We start from the raw sequence: 24,037 nt of genomic DNA, 5'->3' as shown, positions 1-24,037 counted from the left end.
GTTGAAGAAGTTGCTGTTCCAAATCACAGTACTCCCATGGCGAGAAAATGCATCTTCATCTCACGAATGAGACAGGAAGCGGAGCGCGATAAGAAACGCGTTCGTGAAGAGATAGATCACTTGAAGTCCTTGATACATCCGCATATTATCAAGGTGTTGGGTTGTTATCAGGGCTCTCGTGGCAGTAGTCTCACGATATACGTGTTGCTATTTCCCACTGGCGAACAGGATCTGGGCCTACTTCTCCGACATATGGGCGCTCTATTCCCCTTGGCTCCGGAGCGGATTAACGCTCGATTAAAAATACACAAATAGTTTTATTGTCTCGCATCAGCATTGGCCTATATGCATTCTTGGGGTATTCACCTTGAGGATGTTAAACCTTCGAACATCGTTTGTCTTTACGATACAGTATATTTTACGGACTTTAGTTCATCTCGCCGACCAGAGTTCAGCAACGACACTTCCACGGCAACCCCGGCTGCAGCAAGCAGACTTTCTGCCGCGCCTGAGGCAATGCACGATGAGTTGGATAACCTGCAACGCCATGGCTCCAATACGGATGTCTTCTCCTTGGGCCTCGTGTTCCTGGAAATGTATACCGTTTACTGCGATAGAAGCGTCAATGAGCTCCATCAACATCTCTTTGGGATCAATACCGTGGTCAAGCAGTATCACCGTGCTATACACAAGCTCAAAGACTTCACAATAAGTGATCCCATGTCCAATGGGGTATATATCGATTGTATACAAAGTATGTTGCAATTGGAACGTACCAATAGACCCAGTGCCGCAGAAGTAGATCACGCGATGATGCTTAGAGGAGATGTTTCAGTGCGGCTTAATTGCCCCTGTCATGTGCGTTTCAAAGCGTGAGTACCAGTTCTACTAGGTACGACTTTCGAGAATGCAGCACCTCTAATGAATGTCACGAGATCACTTCTAGCAATTTGGTTCGAAATTGTGCCTGCCGCTCAGGAAGGGCACATCTCGCTTCTGTGAATATGTATGCCCGATGCCTAGGTCGCGTCAGTTTCCCTACGCACATTCATGACAGATATAAGGGAATACCTGGTGATTCGGAAACATGAGCACGTCCGCAACAACTACATTTTCCCGCCTACTAGTTGCAAACACGATAACTTCCGCGACGTCATCTGGAGTGAGGGGATCGCAACCTCTGGACTTCGATTAGTAAGCTTATCCTGGGCTTCAACGTAAGGAGCGAAGATCGTACGCATAGACTTTATCAGCTTTCTCTTTGTCAAAACGATGTCGGATGTCATTGAACTCCTGTATACCATTAATCAGCGAGTCCGATTACAAACTGCGGCACTTACTGTCAAGACCTGTCCAGGGTCTACTGTAATGATTCTAATGCGTGTGCTGATCAACTCTTTCCGCAGCCCCTCAGTGAAGGCCCGGACCGCTGCTTTACTGGCGCAGTATATCTGTATTCGCCTCAGTACACGTTCAGTAGGACCAGCGGATCAGATCAATGTCCGGAGGACGACAACCGTCACGTACCGATCCGCCAATATACGCCTCTCGCCCCGCGATACTTCCTAGCATGACAATATCACCCTTGCCACCGTCTGGACGCATTTTGAAAATCTTCAGCACTGCTTGTGTCATGTTGATTACACCCGTCACGTTCGTCGCCCATACATCCTGGATTACATGTTCCGGAATGTCTGGTGCCTGTTCAACGCCAGACATGAAGCCTCTTTTTGTGGTTGTCAACGAAGAAAGTGGGATTGCTAGTGGGATACACACGCGTTATTAACCAGCACATCCACGTCGCAGAATTCGTCTGGCAGGCCTTGGTCTCCAAACATTGCCTCGATCTCTTCCGGTCTTGAGACATCGAGTTGCTTCACGCAAACCTTCACGCCATCGCCAACTTCATTCTTGATTTGCGCGGCAAGTGCATGAAGTCGGTCGACCCTTCGCGCTGTGACGACTAGCTTCAGACTTTGCGGCGATGCACGAGCGAATTCGAGTGCGGTACTGCGACCGATCCCGGAAGAGGCACCAGTAATCAATACTGTCTTGCCATGAAGGTTATTCGCAATTGAATTGTGTGGTAGCATATTTTCATACGACTCTACAAAGCTTTCTGCGCTGTGAGAAGGGTAAGACGTGTACTTTGGACGGGAGCGGGGATATAGCCGTTGATACCCGGTTCCGCGAAGCAGCTAACATTTGGACGTTCGCGAAGTTCAGCGGACCAATCGTTGTCATCACTCAGGCGTTGTATTTTCACACTCGCAAATGCTGAGCATGCCGAACACTTTTGTTCGAACCCAGCCCTACGGCGCTATTTCTCCGAGACAGCCCCTTGAGCGTTCAAGGATACATTGCCGCTGAAGGATTGAGCCAAGACATAATGCCAAAACACATTATCATTTGTATGCATACTTGCACGAGGCGAAGACAACAAATGGCATCGGTAGCGACGATCCTCCTGTTATGGACGGAAACGCGTTGCATATAGCTGTTCCTTCAGCAGGGGTCGCGGGAATGTTCAGACGTTTGTAAGGTATGCGGAGAATAGCGCAAACTCATCGCACATCGGCATTTGCAAGCGGATATGATGATCATGCACAAATAAGGCTGTTCGAAACGCCGCCTTCGGCAGACGCTGGGATGGGCCGCTCCTTGACATGAGGCTAACACTGATGCATTTGCGTTGAGCGTTGAAAAGTTGCAAGCGAGGTACCAAAGCAATGGGCCGGCCATGTTCGCGCCAAAACGGCGGCGCGCCTCAACCGGAGCCGTAACCTTTTCCTACCTACCATTCCTTGTAACTCACGCCACTCGAGTCAACACTCTTCCGCATGAGTGATCCTCCATCCACAGCTCGCGACTGTCCTCCGCGTAATGCACTCTCAAGCGATTCAAGCAAGAGCAAGGATGAGGAACCCATGATTTGGCGAACTGAGACCTCTATCATGACCATCCTTTCCTTCAAAGGGTCTCATCGACACGCAACAAACCGAATCCGGGTCCATGAAGAACGAGCCACCTGATCATGAGTCCTCCCTCAGTTCTCCTGCCTCCAACCCGATCCCTGTCATAAGAAATCCTTCCCCCAGTTTTCATCGGCTTCTCTTTATCCGAATTGAGAGTACGAAGCATTGCGCATGCGACGCCCTGCGTACTCCTATGCCACAGACTATCTAGAGAATGGACGCTTCATATAGCACAATCTGCCCAGTGAACGCTGTCTAGCGTACCAACTCATCCGCCTTCTTTTGCACCGAACCACTAAGATGTCGGACCCTAATGCAACACTTATAGAGTGTCGCGTCGAATACGCCCTTGGAAGTGTCATCATTTTTGCGAGGTTCTTCACGAGATGGAAGACATTGGGATGGCGAGGCTTTTACTGGGACGACTTTTTCGCGTTCTGGTCATGGGTATTCTTCACTCTCATCTATGTTATGGTGGAGTATCTCAGTGAGTCAATAACACAAGTGATCTCGAAATCAGAACATGTAACTGACAATACACCAGGTATAATGGGTGCGCCTATAGCCATGTCTCAAGAACAGCGTGAAGCACTTCCGCCCGCAATGCGAAAGTCGATGCGAGAGGGCGCCAAGGCGATGTTTGCCTCCTTTTACTTTTTAATCTTTCTTGTCTGGAGTCTAAAAGGCTCTCTCATAGTTCTCTTTCTTCGTTTGACGTAGGTTAAATTCAACCGTACTCCACAAGATCAATACTTACTTTCTTGCACAGGAGGAGCACTAGACTCTACTATTATGTACAGGCTGTAGGCGGTATCTCAGTTGCTTGCTGTATAGCCGCTATCATAACACAGACAACACACTGCTTGCCTCTGAAGAGGAATTGGCAGATTCTTCCTGATCCAGGCAAGGAGTGCTCGGCCGGCATTGTGATTAACATCGTCATTGCAGTCGGAAATGTTTTGTGGGTGTATCCGCAACACTTACTAATCTGGAACTAACGCGGCGTAGGGTGGATGCTCTGCTCCTCGTCGTTCCTTTATGGATGCTAAAGGATGCGAAGATCAGCTTGTGGCGGTAAGCTCACCCGTTATCCAAGAAGAAGGCAAAGCTAATTCGATCTTACAGAAAGATTCGGGTCATCTTCCTCTTGTCTCTCGGTCTCTTCGTCATGGGTATGGCTATCGCTCGCTGCATTCTATCTATTGGCACTTCCGTTCAAGTGGCTCTCTCCTCAGTATGGGCACAGCGTGAAGCCGTAAGTCTACTATCAGCCATTTGCCACACTGCCAGAATCTAAAGACGTCCAACAGATCGTATCTATCTTCGCAGTGAACGCACCCGTCATCAGTAAGAATCCCTGAACGAACTGTATGTGAGACATGCACTGACTTCTCACACCCACATTTAGACAGCCTCTTCAGAGCGGAAACCTGGGCAACAAGACACTCCTCGGGCGGCTACGTATCAAAAGACTCCCACCGATCGCGAACGAACACCAGCACATTAGGAAAGAAGAAGAAGAGCGGTTTCGAGATTTACAAAATGACGGATATCGAGACTAAGATGACGGACTTTGAGACAAGCAGCAAAGAAAGCACCACTGAGCTGTTCAAGGAGCCAATGCTGTCTCCGGTACCTTCGCAATGGAGGTGTTCGGCGCGAGGGACAAGCCAAGATGGCAATCCTGGACGCATGGCTTAAAAAAATGACAGGGTGAGGCATATCACCCCTGGAGCCGTCATAACGTCCCGCCGGCTGGCGCTGTTCTCCGGGATCTGGCTTCCTTCCGCGGAGGAATGGGGTTGCGTACAGCCTCCGGATCGTGTTTATGATCCTACAAATCACCTTTCATATTACACATGAACGGATACATGACTCGCTGACGTTGTCGCAAAGAGAAACCTCGTGTCTCAATCATAGGCAGCTGAGCTATCAACGATAATTCAAAAACCATTACACGTTGGCCGCTCATATTGCCGCAAGATAAGGCCACCCCAGTAATAGTCCGAGTCATGCACATATGTTAATGTACACCAAGGATCAACTCCCTGAGCAACCCCACACCTGCCAAGGCCTTGTTTCCGTCCGCGGTAAGCGATGAACAGTGGGATGACCAGGGGTTTGAGCAAGTGGCACTAAAGAGTCGTGAGCTTGCGAATATGTAGTCAACAACAAGGAAGCACGAATCATGTTGAGAACTCATAAGTACTCTCCACTATCCGTCTTGTTGTCCTTCGTGAAGTCCATAACCCTATATACCAGCTCATAATCAATTGCAGTTTTTTCAACATGTCGTCCTTCTCAGATACAATCAAAACTCTAGACTCCATCCAGCCCTCACAGTTCTCTACAGATGCCGAGCGATACGAGGCCAAGGAAGCAGCCCGTCGCCTACTAAACCGCCTCGAGACGCCATTCGAGCAAGGCTGGAGGCTGTCATTCGAGACACCAGTGCTCATCGCTGGTATCCAGACTATCCTCGATCTTGGTATCTGGAAGCAATGGACGGAAGCGGATAAGAAGAACCCTGGTGCACCGGTGCATCTAGATCAGCTGCTAAAGTGGGCAAATGCAAAGGCTGAGCCAAACCTGTTGCGTGAGTGTAATTTCTACCAAGAGGAAGAATGGTAAAGCTGATATATTGGATGTAGGTAGGTTTTTGAGACATATTGCTGCGCTTTATGTATTGGAAGAGACGGATGTTGATACCTGGAAGCCTACACCGTACTCGCTTTCTCTCGGTGATACAGTATCGCATACCGATCAGATCACACAATGCGGGTATGTGAAGCCAAATCCCTCAATCTCACTGCGTAGCAACCCGCTAATGCAATTCCCAGTACCGATCACACCGTCCCCACCGGAGTCAACCTCCCATACTTTCTCAAAAAGTACAACTACCGCGAACCCATCGACCTTGCTCAACTGGACAACTACCGTGACATGACTGGGGGGAAAGATTTCTTCGCTACTTGTGCCGCTGATCCAGTGGGCAAGGGAAGCAGTTTCATGGGTTTGATGACTGCGCTGCGAAACCATAAGATGAGCTGGACAGACGTGTACGACACGAACCGTATCGTCGACGGCGCGGAGATAGGCACCGGGAAACCGTTTTTCGTCGACATTGGTGGCGCACATGGTCTTGATACCTCGCGTCTTCTCGACAAGCATCCGAATCTGCCTGCAGATGTGCTCATTCTGCAAGATACTCCGGAAGTCGTTGCCATGCCGATCGAAGACTTGGACAAGAGGATCGTAAAACAAGCTTACGACTTCTTCACGCCTCAACCCCAAATACACGCGCGTGCTTATTTCTTTCATGCTGTACCGCATGATTGGCCCGACACGGACTGCATCCGTATGTTCTCGCAAGTGGCCGCCGTGTTTAAGCGCGGATACTCCAAGCTCCTGATTTACGAGGTCGTTTTGCCGAAGAAGGGAGCCACAAACCTAATGACAACTTTGGATTTGCAGCTTATGAACTGTACGAGTGGAATGGAGAGGACGGAGGAGCATTGGGCGAGGTTGTTGAAGGAAGCCGGGTTCAGGATCGTGGATATAAGTCGGCATCCGAGGGCGGTGGAGAGTGTCATTGAGGCAGACTTGATGTAGATGATATACTGAGCGCTTTGGTTGTGCCGCATGTTCAAGCTTTGAGCGAGGATTGAGCATGCTTAGAATATCACTTCGAATCGAGAATCTTCATCTCCTTCTGAGAAAGAACTTCGATGTCCACTCCGTCTCTCGATCCAATCTCCCACCCTAGGTTGATAATCTTTCCCAAACATTTCAGCATTCTCTCTTCGTTATCCTCACTTCCTGTTGACGAGCCAAACACAAGGGTGTTCAGCAACAAAGGCAAATACATCGTCTCGCGCGAAACCATATGGCAGATCTGCAGCAATCCAGCACCAATTCTAGAAACGTCGAACCGACCACGCTGGTTATTGTAGGCTAGAAGTTTGGTCTCGGACGTGAGAGCATAGGCATATATCATGTTGCGGATTTCGCCGGGGAGAGAAAGTAGAGGTGATGCTGCTATGGCAGCCCGGTGAGCCGCTAGTGTCGTGTGGGAGGATAGGGGACCGAGGACTTTGAGGTGGGTCTTTCGTGACCGCTTGCGGGTCTTGGAGATCTTCGACGAGTTTTGAAAGAGAGACTTTACGATCTCAGAGGATCTGAAGTCTTCTGCCCGGCCAGATTCTGCGGCGACTGGCGACTGCTTGGACGGGTTTGAACCATACGAGCCCTGCCTCATCCGACTATAACACGAGGTATGCATGATATAGGAGATATCGACGTGTAGTGTGATCGTGCTGTTGCTAATGGCTGGAAGTATCCCATGGATTGTGTTCGTGGTTTGAGGTCAAAAAGAAATCGTTGTAGGCTTTAGGGCTATGTACCCAGATACAAAAGACGGTTAGCGATACACTGGCAGTCCCCAACAATAGTACTCATGTTCGTTATTGTTGAGGATTGCACAATGGCTCTATGTGTGACTGCTCGCTACCAGACAGCGATGACCGGTCTACCCTCACCTCAGGTATCGTTACCGCCTAGAAAAGTCAGCATAGACCCTGTTACGACACTCAAATACAATACTAACAATACGACTGGTCCGAATATGTTTCGCACATGTCTTGCGTCCACATGAAGGAGCACTCCAAGCATGGCGTTCCTCCCATTCACGCTGGCCGTTCGCACCTCGAAGTGAGTGCGTATGTCTTAAACTACCACTCCATCATCGGCACTGGTGATTCCCTCATAGAGTCACTGTACTCTTTTGGCCTGGAAATGTGGTCTCTTCAAACTCAATCTTCGTGATATGTTGGCCAGGCACCACAATCAGTCCAACATAACGACTGTTCCAGGCTACGGATGCAGACGGATTTCCCGACTCTTCTACAGCCTTGCGAATCGTCTCCGCTGATGGTGCACGATACTCATGTGCCAGCGCAAGAATGATGTTACGGTTCTGAACCACGTCAACACAGTACAATCTCTTGCACACGTCATAGCCTACCTTATCCGTGCATTTCATCTGGCCTCCAAACACGCGTCCATCGCTAGCATGTATGCGTAGGTTCTTCCCGATGAACTGGCTCAGCCAGAAAGTTGCTTGTTCGTTGTCCATCTTGGTGTTCTTCGCTCTTGGGAAGAGCCAGCTGTAGCGGTTGGTCCTCCTTGGGGCTAACATTTCGCTTGCTGGAAAAAGAGGGGGCCGCAATGTGGCTGTGTAACCTGAGGCTGGAGTCGTGGCTAGAGGGCCCTGTCGGAGGAGGGGAAAAGGATGACCGATGTGGCTTGGCGCGTTTGACGCGTTTGCGCCAAATTTCTGGACTTTGCGTATTCGATGCGACATCGAGCGTTGATACACATCACACCATGTATTCAATACGGCGGAGTTGCCAATCGGCCTTGCTGAAATCAGAAAACGTATGCTTGTACGCCAATGGCACAAGACGCGCATTCTCTCGTACCTCGGTGAGCTCAAGAGGTCCGCATCACTCCCGAATCGCCTTCCTACTTTGTACCATACTTACACGAACATAAGGCGCTCTCCCAAACTTCCTCCCACCTTCTAAACCCGAATTATCGGAGCTTCTCTCGAGATTCAACTCCAAGGTCCTTCTCCCCTCGCATTTAACAAAAGAGCAACAAAAGCTTGTATACTCCCAAGAATCCCGCGCAAAACTCGAAGCCGAACCTGTAGAGATCACCCTAGGAGATGTCACCCTCCCTCTCGAACACATCGATCGAAATCAGCTGCCAAACCGCTTCAAAACGTTCAGAAGGATAATAAAAGAGAGCGAAACCAAGGAGGACTGGGAGAATGTCGTAAGATGCTTGGAGGGATTTCAGGAGGCCGGTATCAAGGCCCCAAGTCAATGGCAGGAGTTAGCCATAAGAAGGTTAAATCTGGCGGGCATGAATCACCTCGTCCTGAAGATGTTGCAAAGGCCGAAGGCAACGGGCGTGAGCCTAAGCAATTTTGGCGTGTTGCTACAGGTGTTGAGGAGTGTGCATGACAAAGCTGCGTTGGCCGATTGGGCAGAGGATGATACAATCAAGGCGTACAAGCAAGCGAAGCAGATCGTGGAGCTTATGGATAACGAGGAGCACCACAAAGCTCAAAAGCGGCCTGTGAAGGAGGGCGAGTTCCCTGAAGGTGACTGGAGGGGTAGGCCCTCTGTGGTTGCGCTGCCGACGGAGATGGCTGCTGTCCTCGCCGAGCGATATGGTGGAGACAAAGAGGAGGTCAAGAAGTTGTCTAACCGTCTCGTGAATGCGTTGAAGCAGAGCGGGTACATGGTAGGGTTTCCAACGCTCTTCTTACAGACACGAACGGGTATTAACAAGTCATTACAGAACTCATTCGACATGACATCTCAACGCACGAGCGTCACATCTGCTGCCCATCAAAACATCACCAGACACTTGGCATTCCTGAAAGACTACTGCTACGAGCTCCTCGAGGTACTCATTGTGTGGAACGCACTGAAGACATCTCGCAAGGTACTGGGTGCTGAAATGCCCCTGGCAGAAGAGGCACAGAAGTTCGAAGCTAGAGCAGAGGAAGTCTTGATGGGAGGTCTGGGGTCGTTGGAGAACATGTCGAAGAACAAGGAAGGCAAGCCGCTGAAGTCATTGTTTGTAGATTACATCAAAAACGCGGCTGAGGTTTGCAAATAAGAGGCAAGCACAAAGCAGTTCATGTGTAAGAACCAACTCTACACTTAGGAGGCCTTTCATGTAAGTCTATATACTGTAACATAGTGCTGAAACGAACAAGGAAGACCTCTCCTCGCTAGTCAAGCAGCATGCTACCACTATGATCACCATTAGCCACACCATCCCACGTCAACCGCATATTGAAAGAACCGACCTGTTTTCGCAGTAGCTCTGACAAACGACCTTGGACCAACAGAGAGTGACACGAGTGATTGCCATTCTCTCTCCTCAGTCCACCAAATCTCTGTCAGCCTTTTTGGTACCGCACGCCACTTGCTAAGAAATAAATGATACGATTTCTCACCCTAGGGCAGGTTATATATTGGGATCAGCAAGTTTACAAGCACACAAAGGGTCCATGCAGCCTGTTTGGCCGTTGTGTCGCTACGCTCGCACATATGTATGTTTATGTTGGAATTTTTGGAGCATATTTCATTGCCTTTGGACATCTCGACGCATGCCGCAACCTCAGAATTTCATCAACCACGAACGTGACACTTTCTGTCCATGATATGATTTCATGTATGACTCAATTCAGTATGTAGTGCCAGATCACTGCAGGGGAGATAAAACGCTTTAGCTTGATGCTTCTAGATTCTCCGTGTTACTCACAAGTCCCGCCTCTCTGCACAACTTTTCCTGGAATGTGCGCGTTTTGAGTTTCTGGAGCGTGAGGCGTAGAGAACATTTTTGAAGGATGTAGCACTTTGTTTTTCCGACCTCGAGACTGCCTCTCCACCATCTTTGGTGATCTCAAGCCTTTTGTTGAATCTCGAGATTCCACAGAATTTGTAAACGAGTCACTGGATCTCTGGGAAGGCCATAGCACCAATATACTCGTGCTTTGAAGTCACAATCTAGACATGAGCGATCTTCTGTGTGATATTGAAACAAAGACATTATCTTTCTGAGAAACAGCAATCCCTCAGAGCGGAGTCGTAGCCCCAGTATATCTGGTTTTCGAACAAGAAGCGACGTTGGAGGGGACCGCCCCCTCAAACATTAATTGGTAATCCTAGTCTTTTGAAAAAGTCCTCCAGAAGTGGACATGGAATCGTACGATGACGCTCTCGAAAACATGAAGACCCTGGATTCCAGTTTAGAACACTGCCGAAGTAGACTTATGGAGAGAAAAGATTGTTGAAAGATGCGAAGGCAGCTTGTATACTTTCACCGAAACTAGTAATGTCTGCTGCCACCAGCGGTATCGGCGTTCTGATAGATGTCCATAGCCTTTGCGGTGTTCGGTGACAGAACAGTGACACTGTAGTGAGACTCACGCGTTTGCTGATGTGGCGCTCGAAACGCTCAGTCTATTGATGTTGGTAGGTGAAGTCATAATCCCATTAGTGTGGAAGACATGTGTGTGTCAATGCCCGGGTGAAAGCAAACTTTGGCATCATGCGTGCGCAAGGGGTCAGCAGATTCAGCTTTCACCTACTTTATCGCGCAGTTGCTATTCTACCGGACAGACCTAGTGTTATTAATCCCTCACTCGATCTTCCTGACTGCCCTGCAAATTGGTACGGCAACCCTCAACCGCACTCGCAACAGATTCACAGCCATAACCAAAACAAACCCCCCAAAATGAGTGTCCCAGCCAATACATGCAGTCTCAACCCTCGCCCCAACACTTCCCGATACTCATCTCCCTCCCCGCTAGCACCCGGACGTATAACCACTTCCGCCGCCTCCCTCCCCAGCTGGGATACTACCCTCCCCATCTTACGATTCGACTTCCCCAACGCCCAGACCCAAGCAACCTTCCACCGCGCTTTCGCCCAAATCCGTTCCGAAAAAGACAAAGCAGCCTTTATGATGCGTTTCTTCGAAAACTACGACGGGCAAGTCTTGATCCCACGGCGCGTCATCATGGATACGAGTCGTGACGAGGCGCTAGCAAAGCGAGTACAGGATAGTTTAGGGGTAGAGATGGAGACTAGTAGGGATGAGGGAGTTGCAAGGAGACTACAGCAGGAGATGCAGAGGGTTGCGTTAGATGAAGGTCGTAGGAACGATGAAGAGATGGCGAGGCCGATGCAGCGACGGCTTGATTGGGAGAGGGAACGCCAGCGGTACGGCGGTGCGGGTGGTGTAGGCCACAACGGCAGTGTGGATCGTATGACAGACCAGTTCGGAGGTATGTCAATCCGTGGCCGTGATGTGTATCCGGGCCCTCGTGGACCTGACTTTGGTGGAAACGCTGGTTATGGCTATGTTCCTCAACGACGTCCTCGTCTACCGGCCTACTACGATGAAGGCCAGGACAATGGTGGACCTTACCCACCAGGATACACTCCAGACAACGAATACGATTACAGGTATGGAGATTGGGGGTATCATCGTGGAGGTTATTAAGTGAGTGCCTCCCAACATCGCTTGATCGGTGGTTTGGCTTGTGGAAGGGCCCCACCTTCGTCCAAGTTGTATGTTAAGGTATCCGTAGCCTCTTGCCCTGTTAGCATGTAAATGTAGAATATTCTGACAACATCCAAGACATATGATAGCATTTTTGCGCTATCCGGACAAATACCAAGTCTCCTCCTCCACTAGCGAACCCTTCTGGGATTATTGCTCCACAGACTTCGTCTGAACAGACCCTAATGGCTTCCATTCGTTTCCGCATTGCTATCCTCGCCAAGACGATAGACAGTAGTAGTTGATGAAGTTTGGCGATGTGAGAGTAGCTGTGAATCGACAGCGCAATTTCGATAGAGTGGATACGTTGAGTGAGGTATGATATGGTAGGACCAGCAGAGGTTTGTTTGGGGTTAGCAAGCCTCGCGACTGCTTTGTTGTGCCAGTAGGGCGCTTTCCAGCATGGATAATCAGAGGGCTGGAGGAGCGACCTGGCCATAATCTATCCTGAAGGGAAACACCATCGTTTGATTTGTCAATACATTGATTTAACGATAATGGGTACATTCAGGGCCAGTTTTACTGCGTTGTGCAATGTGGAATGTGTGCGCTCTTTCGTATCGTCGTAATCACAGTCCGACAGGGGGTCCCTCAATAAAACAATTCGTCAAGATTCGTATTCGTACAATGGTATCACTCTTCAAATCCCAGCCACTCGCCAACGTCTTCGCCTTCGTCGCTATCAACCATCTCTTCATCCGTTATCCCATCTGCTATGGCTTTGACCCCAAAATCAAGCTGCGCCGACTTTTCTTTCTTCTCTGGTGGCTGTGCCAGAAGATATTCAATGCGATATACATTCTCATCAGCCAGCCTGGCCAGCTCAGCTTGTATCCTGCGAACAGCCTTCTCGACACTTCTTAGTTCAGCCTCAAGGCCACCCTTGTTGTCCTTCATCCATCGGCCATGCTTGCTGAGGAGTGACTCGATCCACACCAGGTTGAACTCAAGATGTGGGGACTCGTCAGCCTGGAGAGCGACGAATCGTAGCAGACGGCCTAGATAGACTGAAGGCAGGTCTTTGACTACCAAAGCGACGTTGCTCACGGGTGTAGCCTCGTATACACGACGGACGAGATTGCGCTCGTTGAGGCGGAAGGCCATTACTAACGCTTTGAGATAGTCCTTTTGCGCAAGAGTCTCGAGAGTTGTGGCTGGGGTGACGGTAATGTCTAGGTCGAACGGATCAAATTGGAACGTGTTGTCGAGTGAGTAGATTAGTAAACCTTCTGTTGAAGCAGCGCAGAACGCTCGGCCAGTTGGCGAGAATGCGACAGCGGGTACTCGTATCTCAGGTCGTGTTCTCCGTGCGCCAATGCCTTTTTGCGCGCCAGGGAGTGTTGTATCCCGACGGTCTTCCAGGTCTGACGCCTCGCCTTGGTCGTCGATAAGACCCTGTGGCCCGGCATCTGTGAGCAGCTTGCTGTTGAGGAACTCTTGAGTGCCATCAAGAGAAAGGTTCACGGATACAGTGAACTTCTTGAGCAATACGCCGGACTGAACATCGTACAGACATATGTACTTGCTGTTGCCGCCTGCTAGTACACACGTACCATCTGCACTGTACTTGACCGACGTAAAAGCTTTGGTGCCTGCCACATTGGCTGCTGTTCGTCGATCGGACATCTTGCGACCACCAGAGACATCCCTTCGCGCATCGAGCCCGTTCTCCTGTGCGGCATCGGACACGTTCCAAAATGTGAGCTGTCCGTCAAGGGTCGTGACGGCTATTTGCTTTGAGTCAGGTCGGAAAGCAACGGATAGAATGTCCGCCATGAGTTGCAGCGGCTCGCTTGTTTGCGTGCGAGCAAAGATGTTCCAGACGCGGACAGTCCTGTCCCAACTTCCACTCACCAGCGTGCCTGCATCTGGGGAAAATGCCAGGGACGATACAGGGCCCTCGTGACCAGACAGCCTATCGAGCAGCTGGCCAGTCTGAACGGACCAAATGTGGATATCGAAAGAGTCGATGGAGCCTGCGCAGACGACCTCACCGCTCGGGTCAACGGCTAGGGACGAGAATGAAAGTCTTGAGGGAGCTGTGAATGTGCGGAAGTTACGATAGCGATGGAGATCCCACGCCCTGACGGAACCATCAAGACTGGCCGTGAACAAGACGTTGCCCTTCTTCGCGAATTCGCAGGCTGTCACACCACCCATGTGTTCAGTGAATGTGACGACACAGAAACCGGAATTGACTTCCCACACTTTGATCTTTCCGTCGTCTGCTGCCGTTATTATCCGTTGGCCGTCTGGCGAGTATGCGATTGTGTTCATCGAGTCAAAGTGTCCCTGCTGCTTCAGAATGTATGATTCCGACTGCCATTCCCAAACAAGCAGCTGTCCGAGCTTGGAAGCGCCAAAAGCCAGCCATTCTCCGGTCTTGTTAATAGCGACATAGTCAATGTCATTTTGCGAAATGCTGAGGCTGGAGATTTGAGCGAACTCTGGCAGCTCGTGGATGAAGAAGGCACCGTGGGAGAAGCCTGTGACGAGTAGTTTCGACTCGGGGTGGAAGCTGGCGCATGTGACGTGCGCGTTGTTCTGGTGGAAGAAGTGGCGTTCCGCGATGCCCCACTGCAGGTTCTCGTCGTCGTTGTCATCGGCGTCGGCTGGCGCATCGTACCGCAACATGTATTTCCATACGAACAAGGCTCCGTCCTTGCTGACTGTGTAGATGGTCTCTTGATCCTTGGAGAACCATGCGCCAACTACCTCCTGTCTGTGTCCACCCAGTGTGGTCTGCGCGTGGCCTTCTTCCTGGTCTACACTCCATATCCGCGCCGTCATATCTTTGGATGCGCTTAGGAAGAACCTCGAGTCACTCGACCACTCTATGCTCTGGACATTATTGTAGTGTCCTGTGTATATGCGGTGTCGCACGAAAGGCGCAAACTCTAAATCGCCGTCTGCAACGTCTGGAGTAGAGGGTGTGTGCCATACTTCAATCTGCCTTCCTATGCCTACTGCGAAATGCCGGCCTGAGGGCGAGAAAGCGATCGAAGTGACTTCGCCGCGGAGAGAGAAGTGGTAGAGTACGATGCGACGAGGGACATTGGTAAGGACGGCGCGACCATCTTCGTCGACGGAGAGGAGGAGGTTTCCGCGAGGGTTGAGGGCAAGGCGTGCAATGTTCTTTCGGTGCGCAAACGGAAGTGTATGTGATTTGGAGCTGAACATGGTTAGCGCATATCCAGCTTGCAAGTCGCGGATGAACACCTACTTCACAAGATCGAATACAGTGACGCGGTTACCAACCGGCGATAGCAGACATGTGCCATCTGGTGTGAAGAGAAGGTTGCCTCTGCTGTAGACGGTACCCAGCAGGTTGGAGAACTATGCAAGTCAGTCGCGAACATCGTCTTATCAGCATTGGACTCACCTGAAAGTCAGTCTTCATCTTCAATATATCTTGGCTACAGTCTCGTCATGTCGTGGCGGGCGTGGTCGCATCTTGAACTTTTTCGAAGCTCGGATCATCCGAGGACGCGCTAGTGGAGTAGCCTGCATTAGTCGCGGTTTCCCCGTTCAGGGTCAGTGCTTGCCGAATGGGCGACTCTGAGAAAGGGGACCCAAATTGTCTACACCACCACGTCTCCTCACCAGACCGTATACCACACGCCTTTCAGTAACCTCACTACTGGATTGCTCTCCATCGGCTACATTCACGTATGTCTGCACATTGCATACCACCTCTTATCGAAGTTCAGCTAGCTAATACCACCCAGACCCCATACATACCAGCGGTCAACCACACATCTGCACAATGGCTGAATCCGCGTCCCCCATTGGCATTGCCAACGTACGTATACCATTCACTAAAGCTGTGTCTCCAGTTCGTATGCTAACGTGCATTGCAGCTGCCGAACCAGAGGTACTATCCACCAAGCGGACACGCAGCGTCGGCCCTAACGTAGCACAGGCACAAGATTGTTGCGAAGCGCGGTGCTGCCTTCACCATAATGGTACGAGCATGATACCGATACGATACCACAACCAATCTAACCCCTCCAGGTTGCTGGCGAGTCTGGTCTCGGAAAGACTACCTTCATCAACACCCTCTTCTCCACCACCATCAAGAACTATGCCGACCACAAGCGACGACACCACAAGCAGATGGACAAGACGGTTGAGATTGAGATCACCAAGGCTGAGCTCGAGGAGAAGTTCTTCAAGGGTATGCAAAGCCCCATGCTACAACCTATCATCTGTTCTAACACCACCAGTGCGCCTTACCGTTATCGACACCCCCGGTTTCGGTGACTACGTCAACAACCGCGACTCGTGGCAACCCATCATCGAGTTCCTTGACGACCAGCACGAGTCGTACATGCTGCAGGAGCAACAACCGCGCCGCTCTGATAAGATCGATCTCCGTGTTCACGCCTGCCTGTACTTCATCCGCCCCACCGGCCACACCCTGAAGCCCCTGGACATTGAGGTCATGAAGAAGCTGTGCACACGCGTCAACCTGATCCCGGTTGTAGCCAAGGCCGACACACTGAGCCCATCAGACCTAGCCAAGTTCAAGACGAGGGTAAGTTGACCCATCTGGATAATACCAGCAAATACTGACCGCTCTCAGGTGCGCCAAGTGATTGATGCTCAGGGCATCAAGATTTACACTCCCCCGCTCGAGGACGATGACGCTGCTGCCATGCAGCACGCACGCGGTCTGATCGACGCCATGCCCTTCTCTGTCATCGGTTCCGAGAAGGACGTTTCGACCAACGACGGCCGCACAGTCAAGGGTCGCCAGTACGCCTGGGGTGTTGCCGAAGTTGAGAACGAGGAGCACTGCGACTTCAAGAAGCTTCGCGCTATCCTTATCCGAACCCATATGCTCGACCTCATCCACACCACCGAAGAGAACCACTACGAGGCCTACCGCGCTGGTCAGATGGAGACGAGGAAGTTTGGCGAGGCGCGCCCAAGGAAGCTGGACAACCCCAAGTTCAAGGAGGAGGAAGAGGCGCTCCGCAAGCGTTTCACCGAGCAGGTCAAGGTTGAGGAGCAGCGCTTCAGGCAATGGGAGCAGAAGCTCATCGCTGAGCGTGACCGCCTCAACAAGGACCTTGAGGCCAGCCACGCGGAGATCAAGCGTCTTGAGGGCGAGGTGGACAATCTCCAGGGCAGCATCAACCGCTCTCACGGCCGTCGCTAGGCGCACTCTTAGGCGTTGGTGGTTTTGCACGAGCAGAGATGGTGCAGCGATTCAGCATGGTCGCACTAATTCTCCACATTCTTCCTTCAAGATTCCCCTTCTGTTTCCGTATTTTCGGTTCTCATATGTCTGTAATGTCGCGCCGCCATGGGGCCACTGTAGGCGACGCGTATCTGGGCTTGGGCTAAAACAGCATGTCACAGCTTATAGTTCTATAACTTGGTATTAATCTATTATGAAGACCGCTGGTCGCTAAATCTTGCCCATGGGTATACGTGATGTTTGTGTGTTTTAAACTTGAAGCCCGCCAAACACCCTATCCAGTTCCTCGCCTTCCTTGGCCTTGCTCTCCGCCTGTGGATCCAAGTCCATGAGATTCTGCTCTGGCACCTTGTCCTCCTTCTTCGTCCCTCCGTCACCTTCCTCTGGCTTCAGTATATGCACACCGCTATCCAACCAACCCGGCGCAACCCTCCTCTTCTCTGCAAGATCCTCTTTCCGCCTCCTCTCCTCCCAGTCCGCCAACGTCTTCCTCGCGTCTGCTTCCAGCTTAGACAGGTGCTCTTGTAGTGCTCTACATGAACTGAGAATCTGGTCTGGGTGCGCTGTGGTGCCTGTTGACGAGGTGACGTATGCGGGTTTTGAGGAGTTGTCGGATTGTTGTTGGGAGAGGATCGAGGGAGGAAGGGTGGAGGGTAGGGTTACGTAGGAGTATGGTAGGGGGACCGATGTGGGGAGAGAGAGAAAGGGGGAGAGTGTTAGGGGCACTTGGGCAAGAAGCGGGTGTGGGTCTACGGTGAGTGTTATTAGTAATACGGCTCTTGAGGTATCTGCTGGTCGTGGTGTTGGACGGAATGTGGGAAGATGCGATGCGATGCGCGCGCCAGCAAGACCACGCATGTCTGAATGAGGTGGATGCCGAAGTCCTGTACCCTCACTCGACATTCTGCAGCCATGATCTGGCTCCGATACTGTGTGCCTAATTGCACATTCTGGCTATGCGCGCGCGTCGCATCGCATCGGGCGTGCATCCCAGTGGAGGAAGGGTCCAGAGAACGACTCACGTTCGTCGTGCATATTCGATATGGTTGTATGCGTTTGTCAGATTCCGTCCAGTTTTTCCAGAGTAGCAATAGGACGCTTGTTCGGTTGTTGCGAGTGTGATGGGGCGTTACTTTGCGGTTATGCTGCAGTGCATGGGAATGTATGGATGTGGAGGTGCGGTTGTTGGTGGGGAAGCTGGGCGGACCTGATGATGCAGGTACGAACCTTGGAGGCGGCGATCACGCATCATGCATGTGAGATATATGGCGGGCGTTGTGGGGTGCATATACGGAAGCTGGATTTGAATATTGATATATTTTGCGGGTTGATGGAGATGCTGTTTTTGAAGAATTTTTGGAAAAGCTCAGAGTATCAACAAATCCATCTACATCCTAACTACCTATCTAGATTACAATCACATTGTGGCTTGTCCGTCAATGCTTGAAATGAGGCATTATGGAACTGCTAGTCTTATGTGCCTACCTCATCTTCGCAGAGCAAGTGAACGGTCTTGGTCCTGGGATCGTATAGCTTGTCGGTTTTGGCCAGTAGAGCTGAAACTTGATCCCTGGGTCAGTCGCTTTGTATGCACCTGGGAAGCTGACTGTTGCCGGACTGGCACTACCGCCCCCTGTCACATTGATCTGAGCACATTCCATGTAGAGCTGAGCACCCGGGTAGTTGGAGGCAGCGTGAAGAGCAATGAGCTCAGCGCGGAGCAGGTATCTGGAATGACGCTTGTCAGTCAATGGATTCGAAGTGTCAATCGAGAGCCGATCCTAAGAGTGAGGAGGAAAGACAACTCACTGTCCACTGGGAATGCAAGACGGTAGCACAAAGTCTACCAGACCCTTATTGTTGTACAACCTCGTGACTGCCCACTCGCCATTTGCATCCATACCATCTTCGTATATCTTGAACCACTTGAGTCCCGTCACCTTGGTAGACAAAGCATCATCGACTTTGGCAAGATAGACCATGATGGGGCCCAGATGACCAGGGTCGATCGGGTCGGACTTATCCGTTTCAGGCTTCGAATCAAGCGTGTGGTGCCATTCGGCAGTGAGCTTGTCTCCAGCTTTGACCTAGCAGACTGTAAGCCGAAGCCATGTGGTGTAGTTTGCTTATTGCGGAACCAACACACATTGATGATGTCTTTGGGGAGAGGCGTTCTGTAGGGGTTTATGCTGCATGTGGGTCAATATAACGCTTGACCTTGCGCTTTGTCATGATTTACCCGCCATTACAGATGACATCGTTAGACGTTACGTCTTGGATTGGTCTAGATACTAGATGAGTTACGATTCAAAGAGCAATTGTGGGGTGCATTACCCGTCGTATGTCTGCGTTGCGTTGTGCTGTTAGCAGGGGATCAACAGGAGAGTCGTGATGAACATGCTCACCGGCACTCGAATTCCTTTGGTATGTCCCTGCCCCACGCCGTTGACATGTAGCTGGGTGAATATTGTGTGCGCCGATGCGCTAGCTAACAACGAACAAGTGACCACAGAAACCTTCATAGTGTAGGCTGTTGCATAGGATCACAGTATCACTCACAAACACGACGGCGAATCTTTCTATATGGTATCATGGTGTACTGTTCTCTGAGTTGTCCAAATGGAACACGGAGCCATCGTCCAGAGTTGGATGACGACCTCAAGTTCGGCACACATGCGACTGGCGATGGACGCGTGTGACCCGCAGTCCTTTATTTCTCAATATACTTTGCCCGCCGCTATGCATCTCTAGAATTGTATGCATCGGACACGTGCTTCGCGGATGTACAGTGCATAGCGTCTTCGGCAGATACCAAATAGGTAATGAGCATCCGTACGGTCACGGATCGGGTGTGTAACTTGAGCCGGCGGTTGGATGGAAGAATCGGCAGTGTTAATTACAGGAGGATGGTGCGACGGAGGCATACCGCGACATCATGGCAGGCAGTCTTGGACTCTGTGAAGCGAGAGAAGAAAAGGGTAATATAATAGATTGTGTGCTACTGGCCTGGTCGAGTGTTTCAATTAATGAAACGTGCGCATCTTGTCGGTCTGCGAAGGAGGCTTGAAAGCCACCCTTCATTTTGAGGCAGCCTTGCGGAATATGCGGGAAGAAGCCGGTACCGAGAAGGCTGTGGCGGGTGCACGAGACCAGAGGCGCTGACTTTTCAATATTCCCGAAGATTCTGGTGGTGCATATGGTGTATTCGAAGAGGCTGATGCGAGGCGGAAGTGCGAAAGTGATGGTCCAACCCATCCGCCACTAAACGTTTGTGGGGAAGCCTAGACCCCGAACGGGTAAGGGGCGCATGGCTGACGGCGAACAAGTCGCAATCCCGGCTTCTATCAATCTACATCAATCAATTCACCCATGCCACCTTTAGTTTCGACATATTAACGACTAACCTTGAATCTCGGCCAGATCACCTTGGTTTCGAAACAACCAATCATCATGCTGCCCACGGTAATCACGCCTGTCGGTTGGGCTCATCCTGGCCAGCGCGCGTCTTCCGTACCTGGTTGAAGGCGTAGTTCTGCCGCCTCCAGAAGGAAGTTCCCCAGGTAGTGGCTTGGCTATTGGTCTCAACCCCATACACGAAGGCTTTCGCGAAGTAGTCTAGGATAAAGTCGACATGTATATAACACGTCCACACCCCGGCATAGTGATAGAGGGCACAGCTACCACTTGCGCTTGTCAGTCCTTCTCATCTTCGACGTGCTGGTAACTAGTCTCCAAGATGAAGACTACTTCTTTCGTTCGAGCGGCTTCGCTGCTATCCTCTCTTTTTGCTCCTCTCGCTCTTGCGCAGGAGAAGTTTACCCACGAAGGCACAGGAATTGAGTTCTGGCGTCAGGTAGTCAGTGACGCTCAGACCCCAGGTGGTTTTGAGTGGGGTTGGGTATTGCCCGGAGAGCCCACTGGCGCCAACGACGAATACATCGGTTACATTGTAAGCTAGAGTGAAATTGCAAATTAACACAGCAGCTACTGATATCTCTTAGAAAGGTTCGCTCGAGGCGAACAGGCAGGGATGGTCCGGTGTCAGCCACGCTGGTGGCATGCCCAACTCCCTTCTGCTCGTTGCATGGCCGGAAACTGATGCCGTCAAGACCAAATTTGTCTGGGCACCCGGCTACGTTACTCCTGACGACTACACTGGCAACGCGTCTTTGAGCCAGATCTTCCACTCAGTCACAGACACACACTTCGAGATCGTCTACCGATGCCAGCACTGCTGGGTCTGGAATCAGGGCGGCGCTGAAGGTGCTCAACTACCGACTACCGAAGTAAATGTTGTTGGCTGGGCCCAGCACGACAAGGTCTACGACGGCACATGGGTCTTCCACAACAAGGGGCAGTCTCAATTCGGTGCCCCCACAGCGGATGCGAGGAACGCGAAGTACTCCGACTACCTCAAGTTGGTCGGTGGCCAGCCCTCTGGTGCACCTACACCAACTCTGTCCGGCCAACCATCGGCCACACCTACTCCAACTACGCCAGTGAAGTGCGCCGGATCGCCTGCCCCTTCAGGCTCATTCGACTACATCGTCATTGGCGGAGGCGCTGGAGGTATTCCCGTGGCAGACAAGCTTTCCGAATCTGGCAAGAGCGTTCTCATGCTCGAGAAGGGCCCGCCATCTCTCGCTCGTTTTGGAGGCAAGATGGGTCCTGATTGGGCTACCAGCAACAACTTGACCCGTTTCGACATCCCCGGTCTCTGCAATCAGATCTGGGTCGACTCCGCTGGTGTTGCTTGCAACGATATCGACCAAATGGCTGGTTGTGTTCTTGGTGGTGGTGCTGCCGTCAATGCTGCGCTCTGGTGGAAGCCGGTTGACATCGATTTTGACTACCAATTCCCCGCTGGCTGGAAGTCAGCTGACGTGAAGGGCGCAATTGACCGTGTGTTCAAGCGTATCCCTGGTACCGATACTCCTTCCGTGGACGGCAAGCGTTACAAGCAGGAGGGCTTTGATGTCTTGTCCGGTGCGCTTGGTGCAGATGGCTGGAAGAGCGTCGTTGCAAACGACCAACAGAACCAGAAGAACCGCACATACTCTCACTCTCCGTTCATGTACGACAACGGTCAGAGGCAGGGTCCTCTCGGTACTTACATGGTCTCTGCGCTGGAGAGGAAGAACTTTAAGCTCTGGACGAACACCATGGCCCGACGTATCGTCCGTACTGGCGGAACGGCTACCGGTGTCGAGCTTGAGAGCGGTGTTGGTGGTACTGGTTACTGCGGTACTGTCAACCTCAACCCTGGAGGCCGTGTCATTGTTTCTGGTGGCGCTTTCGGATCCTCAAAGGTTCTCTTCCGCAGCGGCATCGGACCAAAGGATCAGCTGAACGTCGTGAAGAACAGCGCTGCCGATGGCTCGACAATGATTGGAGAGTCTGACTGGATCAACCTTCCCGTCGGTCAGAACTTGAACGACCACGTCAACACCGACCTTGTCATCAAGCACCCCAACATCTCTTTCTACGACTTTTACAAGGCGTGGGATGCTCCCATCGAGGCTGACAAAAACTTGTACCTTGGCAAGCGCTCTGGTATCCTTGCCCAGTCTGCACCCAACATTGGTCCCCTTGCTTGGGAAGTGATCACTGGAAGCGATGGCATTGACCGATCGATCCAGTGGACTGCTCGTGTTGAAGGCCCCGGCGCCAACGACACTCACCACCTCACCATCAGCCAGTACCTCGGTCACGGCTCTACTTCGCGTGGTGCGCTTTCCATCAACGGTGCTCTCAACGTCTATGTCAGCAAAGCACCTTACCTGCAGAACGAGGCCGACACCGGTGTTGTCGTCGCAGGTATCAAGAGCATGATGAAGGCCATCAAGAAGAACCCAGCGATCGAGTTCCAAGTACCACCTGCCAACATGACAGTTGAGGCATATGTTGCCAGCCTTCCCAAGACGCCAGCTGCCCGTCGCGCCAACCACTGGATTGGCACAGCGAAGATTGGAACCGACAGCGGTCTTACTGGTGGAACAGCCGTTGTGGATCTGAACACTCAAGTGTACGGAACGCAGAACATCCACGTAGTCGACGCTTCTCTCTTCCCTGGGTAAGCTTCATTCTATTACCTTTAGTTTCCAAAATTAACATGGCACAGTCACATCTTTACCAACCCTACATCCTACATCGTTGTGCTCGCAGAACATGCCGCTGCTAAGATTCTCGCACTTGGTGCGAGCAGTGGAGGTGGTAAGCCTTCGTCCGCTCAGTCATCTGCAGCCTCCGTTAAGCCGGTCACCACATCGAAGGCGCCGATTAAGTCGTCAACTGTGCCCGTGAAGCCGTCATCGACACCAGTAAAGTCCTCGGCTAAGCCCACTACTATCAAGACATCAGCAGCACCAACGCCTACTCCTACCAAGGTGGCGAAGGCTTGGGAACAGTAAGTGCTCGGAAGGGCCCCATATATCGAACGATTGCTAACATATAACCAGATGTGGCGGTAAAGGCTACACCGGCCCAACGGCTTGTGTCAGTGGGTACAAGTGCGCAGTGAACAATGACTACTTCTCTCAGTGCATCCCTAACTAAGGGACACAAAATTAACTCTTGGCCTCATCTTGGAACGCATTACATCTGGGGCATTTCTTTGTATATACTTTAGCTTCAGTGTATATCACTCGCTCTTCTCGCAAATTCTCGTGCTGAATGCTTGTCCTGCTATTGTGAGTTGACCAACCAG

At 51.3% G+C, this 24,037-nt stretch overlaps 12 protein-coding genes across 12 annotated transcripts; 6 read left to right on the top strand and 6 right to left on the bottom strand.

Annotated features, from left to right (window-relative positions):
* Positions 1–1,212: 1,212 nt before the first annotated feature.
* On the bottom strand, positions 1,213–2,093 carry ALTATR162_LOCUS5439 (uncharacterized protein; the record flags this gene model as incomplete). Its single annotated transcript, XM_043313058.1, has 4 exons — positions 1,213–1,293; positions 1,341–1,451; positions 1,528–1,726; positions 1,777–2,093. 4 exons carry the CDS (start codon positions 2,091–2,093, stop codon positions 1,213–1,215), a joined length of 708 nt encoding a protein of 235 aa, XP_043168993.1.
* Positions 2,094–3,275: 1,182 nt separating this feature from the next.
* ALTATR162_LOCUS5438 (uncharacterized protein) lies at positions 3,276–4,676 on the top strand (the record flags this gene model as incomplete). Its single annotated transcript, XM_043313057.1, has 7 exons — positions 3,276–3,462; positions 3,520–3,691; positions 3,745–3,936; positions 3,984–4,049; positions 4,101–4,230; positions 4,286–4,322; positions 4,384–4,676. 7 exons carry the CDS (start codon positions 3,276–3,278, stop codon positions 4,674–4,676), a joined length of 1,077 nt encoding a protein of 358 aa, XP_043168992.1.
* Positions 4,677–5,264: 588 nt separating this feature from the next.
* ALTATR162_LOCUS5437 (uncharacterized protein) lies at positions 5,265–6,587 on the top strand (the record flags this gene model as incomplete). Its single annotated transcript, XM_043313056.1, has 3 exons — positions 5,265–5,571; positions 5,627–5,756; positions 5,816–6,587. 3 exons carry the CDS (start codon positions 5,265–5,267, stop codon positions 6,585–6,587), a joined length of 1,209 nt encoding a protein of 402 aa, XP_043168991.1.
* A 70-nt stretch (positions 6,588–6,657) lies between these two features.
* ALTATR162_LOCUS5436 (uncharacterized protein) lies at positions 6,658–7,257 on the bottom strand (the record flags this gene model as incomplete). Its single annotated transcript, XM_043313055.1, has 1 exon — positions 6,658–7,257. One exon carries the CDS (start codon positions 7,255–7,257, stop codon positions 6,658–6,660), a length of 600 nt encoding a protein of 199 aa, XP_043168990.1.
* Positions 7,258–7,514: 257 nt separating this feature from the next.
* ALTATR162_LOCUS5435 (uncharacterized protein) lies at positions 7,515–8,172 on the bottom strand (the record flags this gene model as incomplete). Its single annotated transcript, XM_043313054.1, has 4 exons — positions 7,515–7,531; positions 7,582–7,588; positions 7,750–7,950; positions 7,999–8,172. The coding sequence occupies 4 exons, from the start codon at positions 8,170–8,172 to the stop codon at positions 7,515–7,517; spliced, it is 399 nt and encodes a 132-aa protein (XP_043168989.1).
* Positions 8,173–8,360: 188 nt separating this feature from the next.
* ALTATR162_LOCUS5434 (uncharacterized protein) lies at positions 8,361–9,668 on the top strand (the record flags this gene model as incomplete). Its single annotated transcript, XM_043313053.1, has 3 exons — positions 8,361–8,472; positions 8,530–9,287; positions 9,345–9,668. The coding sequence occupies 3 exons, from the start codon at positions 8,361–8,363 to the stop codon at positions 9,666–9,668; spliced, it is 1,194 nt and encodes a 397-aa protein (XP_043168988.1).
* Positions 9,669–11,294: 1,626 nt separating this feature from the next.
* On the top strand, positions 11,295–12,065 carry ALTATR162_LOCUS5433 (uncharacterized protein; the record flags this gene model as incomplete). Its single annotated transcript, XM_043313052.1, has 1 exon — positions 11,295–12,065. One exon carries the CDS (start codon positions 11,295–11,297, stop codon positions 12,063–12,065), a length of 771 nt encoding a protein of 256 aa, XP_043168987.1.
* A 693-nt stretch (positions 12,066–12,758) lies between these two features.
* ALTATR162_LOCUS5432 (uncharacterized protein) lies at positions 12,759–15,525 on the bottom strand (the record flags this gene model as incomplete). The annotated part of the gene is made up of 3 exons (XM_043313051.1): positions 12,759–15,297; positions 15,349–15,461; positions 15,508–15,525. The coding sequence occupies 3 exons, from the start codon at positions 15,523–15,525 to the stop codon at positions 12,759–12,761; spliced, it is 2,670 nt and encodes an 889-aa protein (XP_043168986.1).
* Positions 15,526–15,673: 148 nt separating this feature from the next.
* On the top strand, positions 15,674–17,289 carry ALTATR162_LOCUS5431 (uncharacterized protein; the record flags this gene model as incomplete). Its single annotated transcript, XM_043313050.1, has 7 exons — positions 15,674–15,704; positions 15,755–15,794; positions 15,854–15,871; positions 16,048–16,090; positions 16,140–16,302; positions 16,352–16,662; positions 16,711–17,289. 7 exons carry the CDS (start codon positions 15,674–15,676, stop codon positions 17,287–17,289), a joined length of 1,185 nt encoding a protein of 394 aa, XP_043168985.1.
* A 291-nt stretch (positions 17,290–17,580) lies between these two features.
* ALTATR162_LOCUS5430 (uncharacterized protein) lies at positions 17,581–18,189 on the bottom strand (the record flags this gene model as incomplete). Its single annotated transcript, XM_043313049.1, has 1 exon — positions 17,581–18,189. The coding sequence occupies one exon, from the start codon at positions 18,187–18,189 to the stop codon at positions 17,581–17,583; it is 609 nt and encodes a 202-aa protein (XP_043168984.1).
* A 623-nt stretch (positions 18,190–18,812) lies between these two features.
* Positions 18,813–19,313, bottom strand: ALTATR162_LOCUS5429 (uncharacterized protein; the record flags this gene model as incomplete). Its single annotated transcript, XM_043313048.1, has 2 exons — positions 18,813–19,059; positions 19,141–19,313. 2 exons carry the CDS (start codon positions 19,311–19,313, stop codon positions 18,813–18,815), a joined length of 420 nt encoding a protein of 139 aa, XP_043168983.1.
* A 1,754-nt stretch (positions 19,314–21,067) lies between these two features.
* On the top strand, positions 21,068–23,886 carry ALTATR162_LOCUS5428 (uncharacterized protein; the record flags this gene model as incomplete). The annotated part of the gene is made up of 4 exons (XM_043313047.1): positions 21,068–21,280; positions 21,333–23,404; positions 23,453–23,737; positions 23,790–23,886. 4 exons carry the CDS (start codon positions 21,068–21,070, stop codon positions 23,884–23,886), a joined length of 2,667 nt encoding a protein of 888 aa, XP_043168982.1.
* Positions 23,887–24,037: the final 151 nt, after the last annotated feature.

The sequence above is a fragment of the Alternaria atra genome (assembly GCF_907166805.1).
Source record: "Alternaria atra isolate CS162 genome assembly, contig: 25, whole genome shotgun sequence".
Taxonomy (NCBI): domain Eukaryota; kingdom Fungi; phylum Ascomycota; class Dothideomycetes; order Pleosporales; family Pleosporaceae; genus Alternaria; species Alternaria atra.
Note: the sequence above shows the minus strand (reverse complement) of the source record. Positions and strands in the feature narration are given on the sequence as shown.